This window comes from Thunnus albacares, chromosome 14 (assembly GCF_914725855.1).
Source record: "Thunnus albacares chromosome 14, fThuAlb1.1, whole genome shotgun sequence".
Classification (NCBI taxonomy): Eukaryota; Metazoa; Chordata; class Actinopteri; order Scombriformes; family Scombridae; genus Thunnus; species Thunnus albacares.
In genome coordinates this window covers 24,660,828-24,673,281 of record NC_058119.1, presented here as the reverse complement: position 1 = coordinate 24,673,281, position 12,454 = coordinate 24,660,828, and the positions used below count along the sequence as shown (strand labels likewise).

Here is a 12,454-nt window from a genome sequence, read left to right as displayed (position 1 = left end):
GAGGTTTTCACCAGCACAATGCAGAGGCCGTCTGTCTAGAAAATGTTTTGTTGTTGACATTGTCGCTTTAAAGAGCTGTGTGGGTCTTAGGATGAGAGATTTTTGTTCTCCTCTTTGACCAAAAATGTTTTTTTTTTTAACATGTTGCGCATAATGCAGGGTTTATGTTTAAGAATGGTGTAATAAAATCTGTAAAGTCTGTTAACTGTTGCTTTTACTGGGGGTGTATTTCAAGGTTTTCTTCTTACATTTGAATCAATAATTGCTTGAGAAGGGGATCAGATTTGGATGCAAGTTTATTTGTGCCTTTTCTTATGATCACATGGTCATCGACCCTGATAGATTTACAGCAACACACTTCAAAACAAAAACACCCACACTTACACTTGTCATGTCTATCAACAACACACGTCTCATATTAAAATCTCTCCTGTTCTCTCTCTCAGTACTTTCCTACACACACACACACACACACACACACACACAGAAACTCAAAAACATATTTTGATCATGCACACACACCTTCACATTGGCTGAGGCAGGCACTCTGTCACAGAAAGTCATTTTAACAACTCAGTAAACACAAGGACCTGATGTGAATTGCATGAACTTAAATGCGGTGTCAGTTGACAGAAGACAAAGATAGAAATATATGCACATACAAGTTTCTGGGAGGTTTATGATGCTTTAAATAAAAGTTGAGTTGTCATCAAACGAAGAGATTAATGAATATTTACAAACGGAATATCAAATCAGCAGTCAGAGTCCTTTTTCATCATCGGTTTGACATTAGTGTGTCCCTACTAATATGTGCATATATCACCATGGAGCCATGTTCCACAACCTCACCTATACATGTAAACTTCATATTAACAATATCACGAATCAGCAGCAACTTAACAGGCAAATCATAGCTGTAGTGTAGTTAGTGTTAAGAGTTGCTCACAGTTTCAACAACAGCTCAGTAGTGGTTATGACTTCCAGCCAAAGTAAGAAGTCGTCAAGCTACAGGACACATAAACTGTATCAAAGTTTAGGATTATAACCGTTGGTTTCAGTCAGTTTCAGTCTTATCAAAGGGTAAAAAGATAAAATTATCAATTCAAATGGACAGAGGTGTTTTAGTTAAAGTGTTCTGGTGAATTCCTCACTTAACTACACACTTTTGTCTTCTTCAGGTTTTAGGGAAATTGAATTTTGGTTTTGGGGATCAGTCTCCTAAAACACATATATCCTGCGGGTTCAACTCAGCGGCAAACAAATAACTTGAGTTCAGGTCCGGCTTGGGCTGATTTTTCCAAAAGTTTCCATCCTGGCAGCATGAATCCATTTAGTAACGTGACTACAGTCAGTCCCAAACAAATGTTTCAAATTGACTGCAGCAGCACAGTTACACAATGAAAAGATCAACATTTTCAAGACAAATATCCAGTGAGTTGCATAATTTCAAAATGTGAAATATGTAGTTATTCAGTCAGTGCAAACGTTTCAGTGCTGAGCAGAAGACCGTACTGCTCTCTGTCATGCAAGTAGTCAACGTAGACCAGAGTGGTTAAAAGACACAGCGTGCAAAATATCAAATAGTGAAATAACAGGCAGGGTTCAGGATGATTTCATGTCATCTGAAAGAAAAGGTAACGTAGAATGAGCGGGCGACAAAGCCTTTAAACGAGGGACGCTGCAGCTCGCTGCTTGCTGGCACACACACATACAGTACCACAGTGTCGGTTCACTGGTATAATCTTATCTTCTTCTCATTACTCGCACGCAAATACAACATAAAAATATGATATTTGAGGATGATAGGTTGAATAGCAACTTGTCCTTAAAACAAAGCTTATTTGTCCTTCACACATTGAAAATATGTTGTTAAGGAGTTCACTTGCCCAATTAAACGCAGCTTAATTCAGAGCAGTGAAAAAAAAAACAACAAAAAAAAAAGTTTAAAAAATGGAATCAAAAAAAAACTTGTCCCACTTTCTTTCTCTTTCATCTAATGTCTCTCATGTCAGGCATACATTTCTGAAAGGCCTTAAAACAAAGCTTCTCAGTAGTTGGAGCTAGAAATATTTAAATTTGGGCATCAGGGTGGACCTGAGTGGACAAGCAAGCAGCAACCACCATGAACAGCCCAGGACACCTGTCAATCGAGGTAAATACTCCTTCAAATATACCACTTTATATCATCTTAATGGAACAATTGTGTCAAATTGCCACAAAAACATACATTAGAAGAGGTGAAATTAGCTATTAAGGGGCTAGATTCTTATTGGAAAAAAAAAATACTGCCTGATTGATTTCAACACAATTAGCCTTCCCAGAGACAGTATCTAGTGGTTGTTGGAAAAACTGCACCGTAAGGCACTTCCCCTTTGGCACTCAGCCATGGTGGTTGCTGCTTGGGACCTCCTCGTCTCCTTTTTTCCTGTCTCATCTTTCTCCCCCCTCCTCCCCATCTGGTCCTCGCTTCCTCTCACATGTTCTGGGACAATCCCGCACCTCTCTCCCTCCCTCTCCCGTGGGTGAAGTGGTACAGCAGCGTCACTTCGTCCTTGAACCTATGCTGACCTGTCGAGTGATCTAACACCCCTCCCTGCTGAAGACGAACTCCGTAGCGCTGGGCCTCAGCTCTCCCTGCACACAGACCCCGCTCGACCAGCCAGTCTACCAAGTCACTGCCCCGGAATGCGCTTTCGAGCTGGGACTGGGGGTGTTGCGGGAGATGGGGACCATGCTCGTGTAGGGGCTGAGGATTAGCTGGGTCATGAGATTGCTTAAACTGCAGATGGGAAATCTGCTCCTCTGGGATATTTGAGTCGGAAATATGTGCTCGGCGTTCATTCTCAGGCTCCGGCCGCGGTCGGGATGGAGGGGAATGCCGGCCGCAGGGTTCAGCCGGATCGTGAGTTTGGTGAATCCCGTGCAGATTCTTTGTCTCGTCGTGTAGCTGCTCCTGGAGGTTCTGGGCTTGGAGATCCTGATGCGGGGGAAGGTGACGGGACTGACGGGAAGGGGAATGTCTCAAAAGCCCATTCTCCTCCTCCAGTCCTCCTCCTCCAAACCTGTCATTATCAGAGGAAGGATTCACCTGTCGAAGCGCTCACACTCTCCCCTGAGCCACTAGGGTGTGACAGAGAAGAAAAGAAAGAGGAAATGGGCAGGCAAAGGAAAGCAGGGAGGAAAAAAGGTCATGTGTAACGGGTAGAAAAGGAAAGGTCAAGGATTAAATAAAAAGGAGAAAGGGGAAAGGAATAGTGGAAAGAATTTTGTATGTGTTAGAAGCAAAGAAAATAATCCGAGATCAATAAAAATTGTGTTAGAGCTGAAGACAAAAACTTTACTAAACCAGTAAAGTTTTATGCGTCAAATGCAAGAGAGGCTTAATTTCATATTTGACATCTTAAGATGTGGTGTTTCAAGGGGAAACACAATCGAAAAAGCTGGCCTATATGCATATTAAATATATTTTGTACTTTTTTTTTTTACTATAACTTGCATGACACTAAAAAAAGTTACATTTTAAAACATTAATACATGCATTTCCAATAGTGTGGCAACAGCAGTGATAACAACTAATGCCTCTGTATGTTTGTGTTATGGCTGCAAACCATGATGCAGTTTCCATGTATAATGCATACATGTGTAATGGCTCAACTTTCATTTGTTTTGGGAAAAAGGACTTGGTGGATAGAGGGTCTCTATCAGCAAACTGCAGCAAAACAGATCAACAGATAGTTAACATGCAAAGAGGATGCAGAGGGAAATCTATACGTTGAAGAATCAAACGAAAATAAAATAATGACACAGTGGTTATAGCGTGGAAATTAACAGGATCAGAATCTATCTAATGGGGATCATCTAAACAGTTCAGATCCAAAAACAGAGCAAAATTAAATAAATCGATTTTAAAGAGACACTTTCAAATGCACAGACAAAAAGTTTAGTACCTGCGTGTGTGAACTATGTCTTGTACACACTGGTCTTTGTGGTAGCGGACGAACTGGGTACAGGTAAGTCTGACCTCCTCTGGTACACCTGAAGGACTCAACTCTTCGCTGTCCCTGCCCTGCCACATGCTGAGCAACCTGACACAAGACGTCATTGTAGTTATGTGTCTCTGTTTTGGTCCAAAATGAATCTAGAAACCGTTAAGTCTCATCTCACCTCTTCTTGAAAGGCAGGATGATGAGGTGTCTGTCCAGACCAAAGATCCCAAAGGACAGGAAACCCTGAGACAAAGAGAAGGAGTAATACTGTATTTAAAGTTATAGTTATAGTTGAAGACTTTTGTGCCCACCTCGTGTTTAAACATTTAAAAGGGGACACATGCTTTTTGTAGATTTTGTTATTTTTCTGATATGATGTCTGTGTTAAACATAGTCAAATGTCCAAAACTTGAGGTGAACGAATGTAAAAATGCTTCCTTCAAGTCAAAAGCCAGGGCTTTGGCCTGATCTGAACACTTTGTTTGCAAATTTACCTTTACTTCCCCATCGAAATGATGTCAGATTGTTCGCACATGCCCACAAACAGCCGTCTGGTCCATGGTCTTTGTTGCTAAGGTTGTTCCATGTATGTAAGGTTGTACATGTATGGTTGTATTTGAGAAGTTTGTAATCTGACTACTACTGTTTGGTTACGTGGACACCCAGAAGTCTGCCAAGACGCTGATTCCGGGTGTTAACCAATCAGAACATAGTGGGCTCATTAGGAGGGGGGCCCTTAAAGAGACAGGAGCTAAAACAGCCTGTTTCAGACAGAGGCTGAACTGAGGGGCTGCATAAAGGGCCGGTTTAAGATAAATATGGAGTTTTTTTCATGCAAAGATACTCCAGTTGAGCCCCAGAAAAAAAATATAGACATGGAAATGAGCATGATACGTCCCCTTTAATGTACATAAATGCATGGACAAACACACACTACACACAGTGGTACCTGTCCATAGTTTGCCACGGCACAGAAGAACTGTAGTTCAAGGTAAAGTCTTCCTGGATCTTTGTTGAACAACCACCACAGACAGCTGGACAGGTTCTATATTCAGACAGGAACACTCACCAGTCAAACATCAGGACATATATCTAAGCTTTCCATAATTAGTATATATACTGTACAGGTCAGCCAAGTAAGTTAAAGTAGATTTTTGAACCCTGAACCCTTCAAATATCTAGATGTGACACACAGGCCTCCTTCACACCTTCCATCAGCTTTAACAAGCATCTAGTAACTTGTTTTCTTCCTGCTAATTTGCTAATTACACTCACACGTTCACACATACACACGCTCATTAACAGAGTGCTTTATTCTCACCGCTAACAAGCTGACAATGAGCAGTAGACAGAGCAGAACGTGTCTGACGGTCTGTTTATCATCGGTGGCTGGAAGCCCACCGGGTGGCGGCAGGTTCAGCGGCTGCTCTGAGGAGGAAGAACTCTGCTGCCCGTCACACAAAGCCCCAGTGTGGCCTGGAGAGAAAAAAACACATTACCACAGTTATATTAATGGGTAATTGGATTATCTGCTCACTTCTGTATATTTTCATGCCGTTTTACTGCATAGCTTTCATCACACTTTGAAAAACTTTATATTTGTCTGTTTTTCTGAAATGATGAGGGTTCCAACTTAAATTATAAAATGTGTAAACCAAATCTTAATTCTCCATTTTATTGTGCAGATTATTGCTGGCATCTTTCTTTGGTTTCTGTGTTAACCTTTTAGTTGTAGAAGAAAACATTATGTGAGCCTGAATATAAACCTGAGCATAGAAATGAATTATTTTCAGGTTTTTGGAAATGAATGAGTTTGCAAACTTTGACCATGCCAATTTAATAATATAGTGTATGTAAAAGTGTTTAATGCAAATAAAATGGAAAATAAAGCAATGCACATTCAATGGATGAAGAATTAAATGATTTAATTTGTGTTTGTTACCTGTGCTGTTTGTGTGCTCCCTCTGCGTGCTGGCTATCATGTCAGGTAAGGTCTGGAGCGGAGAACAGCTGTGCAGGTCTGGAAACACAACCGAAACAGTGGAAATAGTTGCTGTAGATCATTGGTTTCAGTTATGGACAACTTTAAACTAGTTTGTCCACATAAAATGTTAGTGGGATCCTAGAAACCAACATTTTCCAACAGACACAGAACTGCTTCTTACAATAAACACAGAACCCAGCTACCTGAGTTGATGCTGCAGGCGGGTGAATTTGCCGTCTGTGACTGTTGTTGTTGTTGTTGTTGTGAATCATCCACGCCACCAGGGGTCCTCAGTTCGTCGTTGATGCCTGTTACAGCAGCTCTGTTCAGGGCCTGGTAGCCTCCTTGCTCCCTGTCTCCCTGGCTGAGACCCATCAAAGAAATTGCACCGAGCACCAGACTGACTGCAAGCACCACTGCTGTACTGATGATCTTAAGTAGAATAGAAAACAATACGAATTAGACTACTTTATTACCAGTTTATTCTGGGATTCATGAGAAATTCTTTATCATAACCAAAAGTAGAAGTCTCACTGAAAGAGAGAATGAAGGAAAACATACAAATTAACTGTTTGTGTTGAAAAACTGAAGGTAATGTGGAGTTATTTTCTAACCTGAGCTCTGCCATAGAAGAAGGCAGAGTCTATGGTATCAGTCCTCTCTCCTGATATCATAAGAGCACCGACCATCAGAAAGGGAACCCTACACACACACACACACACACACACACACACACACACACACACACACACACACACACACACACAAACACACAAAATATTCAAACTAAGCAAATTCCAAGCATTTTCCATGATCTACCTGCCAGTAATTCGTTTTATTATCTTGTTTTTCCTCAATAAAAAGTCTCTGACCACTGGATGATAACTTCATGCACAGATAAAAAACATAAAACCTTATGTTTTTATTTGTGCATCAAGTTGTCCTGCACGTCATAAAACAAGTCAATAAAGCCTGCAGTAGATGACTGTTTCCCTTGTTAATGTTTGAGATTTCTGTCTAGTAGTTGAACTGTGGGAAATCAAATATTTGATTTGACTTTATGTTGATCTGCAATGCAAATCTGTTGCTTTTTAATAAAGTTTTTATTGAGAAAACCCAGATTTAAAAGGTTTTAGAGAAATGTCCGGTGGCGTTTGTTTGTGTTGACCTACCCCCAACCCAAAATCATGAAGACTCCTGGTCGGAGTCTCAGCAGATCATCTCTGTTAGTCAGAGCCAGACAGAGCGGGATTAAACCTAGAAGAGAGAGCAAAACACATACATGCAAACACCAGTGTAAACAGACTAAACACAGTTCATTTCAGAAATGTTCTTAACCGCTCACAAATACAACACACTCACCTGTCCAAACGTACGTGCTGTACAGAGACCCGTAGAGCAGAATGAAGGTGAGAATTTTGCCGAGCAGATTATCCTCTTGTTTCACCAAGAAGTTCCACAGGATCATACTGACACACACCAGGAACTAGAGCAGAGAAGGGCAGAATAAGAAAGTCAAAGTGAGAAGCCAGTGTACTCAAATGACATTTCCTGGACATCACTGACGAAGCACATGCTGTCCAACAATTGAAATAAATCTTATGTTTTCAAGCTTTAAATTACTTGAGTTGTGACTGCAGACCAACCTGAGCCAGGAAAAGATTTAAGGCAAAGAGGTGAGGAAGTCGGTTAAATTTCCTACTGAGCAGCATCACCGCTATGGTCCAGACCTGAGAGAAAACATAGGCACATGATCACAGATTTATATCATTATATTTGGTAAATTACTGTCCTTTCCTTAATCTCTTTATAAAATGTAATCTAACCATATTCTTGTCCTCATGAAGTCTGAAAAACAGCTCTCACATTAATACTCATATTCATCTTATTGATATTCTAATTCTTATTGACTGAATAGAAATCAGTCCATCAGTATTCGTTCTTGTCAGCTTGACTGACCCTCTCTACTCCAAGTCACATGTGCAAACACACGTACCAGTGCTATGAGGCTGACAATGCTGATGTTGAAGCTAACGTTCTCGAGCTCTGTCACCAGGGGCGTCGGATCCATCAGAGGGATTGTTAACAACCAGGCCGACACATACATGATCGGTGCAGAGAGAAATGTACTGATCACCATCCCCGATGTTACCTAGACAGAAATACAAGAGAGAGAGAGAGACATTTAAGACACTGACTAGAAATCTGGTTACAACAGACTTTCGTCAGCCTGCTCTAATACACCAAACACACAAGAAATCAGATTCTGATGTCCGTGTTGATAGTGCTTCTTTTCCATGTTAAAAAAAATGACATAAAATCTCCATAATTCACTACTACATCTAATGGACGGGAATATACCGTAGCTGGGTGGTGTCATGGTACAAGGGAGGGTCTCAGAAGGCAATGAATACTGTGTATTGTATTTACAGTTGACATTTACAGTTACAGAAATATTCGAATGACACACTACTAGCAAGCATTTTCTCGGCTTGTTTGGCTTCAGTGTGTGTGTGTGTGTGCGCGCGCGCGCGTGTGTGTGTGTGTGTGTGTGTGTGTATGATCCTTTTATGGCTTATGGGCTTTCCTGTCATGTGACCTGACCAGGAGATTGGTATTGGCCTTGTAATTTTGACACACCATGACAACAACAACGACTTGTTTTTAGGTCAAACCGCTTCAAAACGCTTTTTGAAGCTTTAAGGCTTTTTTAAAGTAGAGGATTCCTCTTTTTTTAGTCCTGATTTATGTATCTCACAAAGAGTTATTGAGCTGTGTGTTAACAGCTTCTATTTAACTATGTTTCAAATATTGTTGTTGTTTAACTCTTTTTTTTACATATTTCTGTTTAAAATAGTATTTCTATGAACGGCACTTACCACCTCTACCTCCATGTTGTAGTGTGAAGCATAGATGGCTACACTAGGTGCGGTTGGGAAGACTCCATATAGGAAAGCAAAGTTAGACAAACTGGTGTGGTTGGCATTCGTGCTGTTCACTCCTACGTCCAGAATATCCACCATGTCTTTACAGACCAGCGGCATCACCAGACTGGAGAGAGAAGGTAGTGAGGAACAGAAAAAAAATATGTTAATCAGCATTATTAACCAGTGTCCTCTACTACATACACGCACATGCACACAGTCCCACTTACAGTTTGGCTGTGATGAGGAGAATCAAGGCGACTCCAGTGTCTCTGGTTAGTTTTCTAAGCTGCCCGACCTGCCACAGAAACAGACAGATGTCTTTACACTGATAACATCTTTCATGTTTCAAAAGTGTTGAAAACAGGACGGTACAAATGACTGATCAAAGCCAAACTCACCATAGTGAGGCCCAGGTAAAACAAGGCTGCCCCTCCGAAGGAGTTGGCCAGGCCGTCTATGAACTCTGACAGCACAGCAGGGATCTGCTGGTCCAGGGCAAAATGAGAGACGATTCCCACTATCACCATGAACACTATGGGGTTTTTCAACACCTGGAGAGGTAACAATAAGAGTTTCACAGAGATAAATAATGGCAGCTAGTAGTGTCAAAAATAAAGTGTGGTAGACAGCAACAAATGTACAGATTGGGGCCTTTAAATCTAACTTTTAAGCATGTATAGGTGTGTCACAATTGCTATGGTTTGTTATTCACCATAAAAACACCAGTATGAACAGTACCTGTAGGACTACAACTCCCAGAATGCCAGTTGTGCTGTGCTGTGGATGGCTGGCCTGCCTCCACCTCTGCACCTCACAAAGAGCAAAACCAATAGGGTTGAGGAGCATGAGGGAGACCGGAGCAACTAGATAGATGTACTGGAGGTACTCTGGATATGTGCTCCGGTACAGAGCATCGACTAGAAAAACAGAGACAGAGAAAGAGATAGAGAGCTGCATTAGTATTCTTCTTCACTGACAACTCGTGACAGGAATATACAGCAGTGTTACTCTGCCTCACCTATCGGGTATCCCAAGGCAAAGTCATTGCTCTGCGTAGCAAAGATGGCGTACAGACCAGCTTTACTGTATCTGTTTTCTGGACTGGCCACCATCAGTGTCAGCACACATACCAGCACAAACACTGTCACCTACAAACAGGATGCAAGCATCAAAGTCAGGCTGTGTTTATTTGTGAGGTTCTTTATCACAGTATCGTCTTACATGATTTAGACTTTCCTGAGACAGAGATTCACAGACAGACACCAACCTTCGCGATCAGGACACTCCAGAGAAACGCCCAGATGACGTCTCCAAAGTCCAACAGCACCATGTTTTTAAAGAGCAGAGCTGGCAGAGCAAACTTTGACACAAAGTTCCCCAGACCCTTTGCCTGGCTCCCTGTGATGATATCTGCCCTGTAGGTAGAAACGGAGGGAATAGCCATTAACACACATAAAACACACAGTGGTTTTTCACTTTTCACCGGATGATTCTAGATTCCCCGTATACAGCATAAAATGCTGGCTGCATACCTACAAAAGTAAACTAACCTCCTAAAAGGATATCTGCTTGGGTCTTGTTATTTTCAACCCTATTAGCAATGCCACTTTTAGGGGTATACTAAAGGTTCACTAAAGATTTTATGGCATAATGGGGCAACAAACAACATTTTAAATGGTCTGGATATCCAGTCAGTGTGTAACTGTTTTTGTGCATCCCTACCTGCCAGCTATGTAGCCACACAATATGATACCAAAGCACTCAAGCAGAGCTGGGAAAAGCTTGTCGATGGACATGTGGGGCCCAGCAGCTGAGCCTGCCAGGGTATTATGGGAGATGTTCTTCCCATGGATCAGCACATAGTTGTTGGCAGTCTCCATGGTGATGACTGGATGGGAATATCAGAGGGGTCAGCTGAAGGCTGGGGAATATCAGCACTGCTGGAGGAAGGCAAGGAGAGACAATATTCACAGTTAGGAGGCAGAAGTGAGAGGAAAGTGACTAAGGAAAACAAGAGAGGAGGATAAATGAGAAAAGAGATTAAAAGAAGACAAAAAAAGAAAGATTGAGGGGGAGAAGGCGAGATAGAAGTTAACAGTCTAATCATAAAGAGAGAAGCATGAAAATAAGTGTCACTAAGACAAAACACGTGATGCAAGTGGTGATTTCTTCCAGCCGGAGGGAACCCACAATAATACCGATTACTGTAATTTATTCAAAGGGGATGGAGGGACGGACCGCTGAGTAACCGTCTGTCACGGTGCCCAGAATGAACATACAGCTAGCTAAGTTAGCACAGTCAATGACAGGAGATGTATACAGACTAAAGGCTCTGTAGCAAAACAAAACTGTTAGCTATGTCACGTTAAATAAAAGCTAAAAGCTTCCAATGACAGCGCCGTTTGTCACTGCCAGCTGAGCGTTAGCGCTAGTGCTATGTGTATGCTAAAAACATCAGGGCATACACAGCCGTAAGCTATATCGTCCACATCTGGCGCGACTATCGTATATAAAATGACTTGTTTAGAAATTAAATTGCTTACCTCTGTTACTTAATAGACCATCTTTAAAGCACGAGATTTAACTGACTTGCGGGTTGAAAAAGCTCTTGTTTTTACCGTTTGGATCTGACAGCCGCCGAGAGTGGCAACGCCCTGAAAAATGACTGACAGGCAGCTGAGCCAATGATCGTCCAGGTTCGTTTCAGCATCCAACTGTGATTGGATAAGAAACGTGTAGTATGTGACAATGGGCTGTTCCATCCATGAGAGGGCAATTGACCTCAAAGCTTATTGAATATTTAATTTAAAAATGTGATTACCAAAGGAAATAGCCAACAAACTGAAGTGGTTTGTTATATTTTTTTCTATTTATTGGTTAAATAAGTTCACATTATTTCTTCAATTTGAACAGCAGTGCCTCAAACACAGTAATGGTGAAGAAATTTATAATAGGCTATTCCCTTTAAGTTCCTGGCTATTTTCATCACATGGAATTTGCAGCATAATGTGACATAGGTACGGTGCTGCTTCTCTACCTAACAGACATCACATATTCGTTTCGATGGTCTTAATAACAGACAACAGGCCCTTTGAATGAAACTATGATGCTGAACAAGAATCATTTCATTAATTATATTGACCAAAGTTGAGAATATTAACGCTGTGAGCAGGATTTGAACCTGCGCGGGGAAACCCCATTGGATTTCGAGTCCAACGCCTTAACCTCTCGGCCATCACAGCCACTTACACAGTATTTTATGCTATAACATCAAATTTCTCTGAGTCTATATTTTGTTTGACCCCACGAGGATATATTATTTCTAACCAATACTCACAGCCAAAAGCTCAGTTAGACAGGTTTCTGAAATCAGTGTCACACTGCAAATAATTGAGCTTCAGATCTAGGACTGCAAGGAAGGTTTCATTGGATTTTACATGCAACAATATAAACCATAAAATGATTAAAGAATGATTGATGTGACTAAATACTTGCTGTACCCTTACACTTACTTACAGGCAAATGTCCAGCAGGTCAAACAAAGTAGACATCTTCAA

At 41.3% G+C, this 12,454-nt stretch overlaps 1 protein-coding gene and 1 non-coding gene across 4 annotated transcripts; both read right to left on the bottom strand.

Moving 5' to 3' along the window:
• Positions 1 to 278: 278 nt before the first annotated feature.
• gpr155b (G protein-coupled receptor 155b) lies at positions 279 to 11,540 on the bottom strand. 3 transcript variants are annotated; one of them, XM_044372707.1, is made up of 20 exons: positions 11,441 to 11,540; positions 10,620 to 10,837; positions 10,165 to 10,312; positions 9,916 to 10,045; positions 9,636 to 9,814; positions 9,296 to 9,448; positions 9,125 to 9,192; positions 8,850 to 9,021; positions 7,967 to 8,122; positions 7,617 to 7,700; positions 7,333 to 7,456; positions 7,143 to 7,227; positions 6,585 to 6,672; positions 6,174 to 6,402; positions 5,929 to 6,006; positions 5,308 to 5,462; positions 4,936 to 5,031; positions 4,165 to 4,229; positions 3,948 to 4,085; positions 279 to 3,062 (listed from the first exon to the last, which is right to left on the bottom strand). In XM_044372707.1, exons 2-20 carry the CDS (start codon positions 10,775 to 10,777, stop codon positions 2,474 to 2,476), a joined length of 2,895 nt encoding a protein of 964 aa, XP_044228642.1. In that variant the 5' UTR covers positions 10,778 to 10,837; positions 11,441 to 11,540; the 3' UTR covers positions 279 to 2,473. The 3 variants fall into 3 exon arrangements, with proteins under 3 accessions (XP_044228642.1, XP_044228643.1, XP_044228644.1); XM_044372708.1 differs by having other exon boundaries at positions 10,620 to 10,834; XM_044372709.1 differs by having other exon boundaries at positions 2,969 to 3,120.
• A 517-nt stretch (positions 11,541 to 12,057) lies between these two features.
• Positions 12,058 to 12,139, bottom strand: trnas-cga. Its single transcript has one exon. It is a non-coding gene; the product is annotated as a tRNA-Ser (tRNA).
• Positions 12,140 to 12,454: the final 315 nt, after the last annotated feature.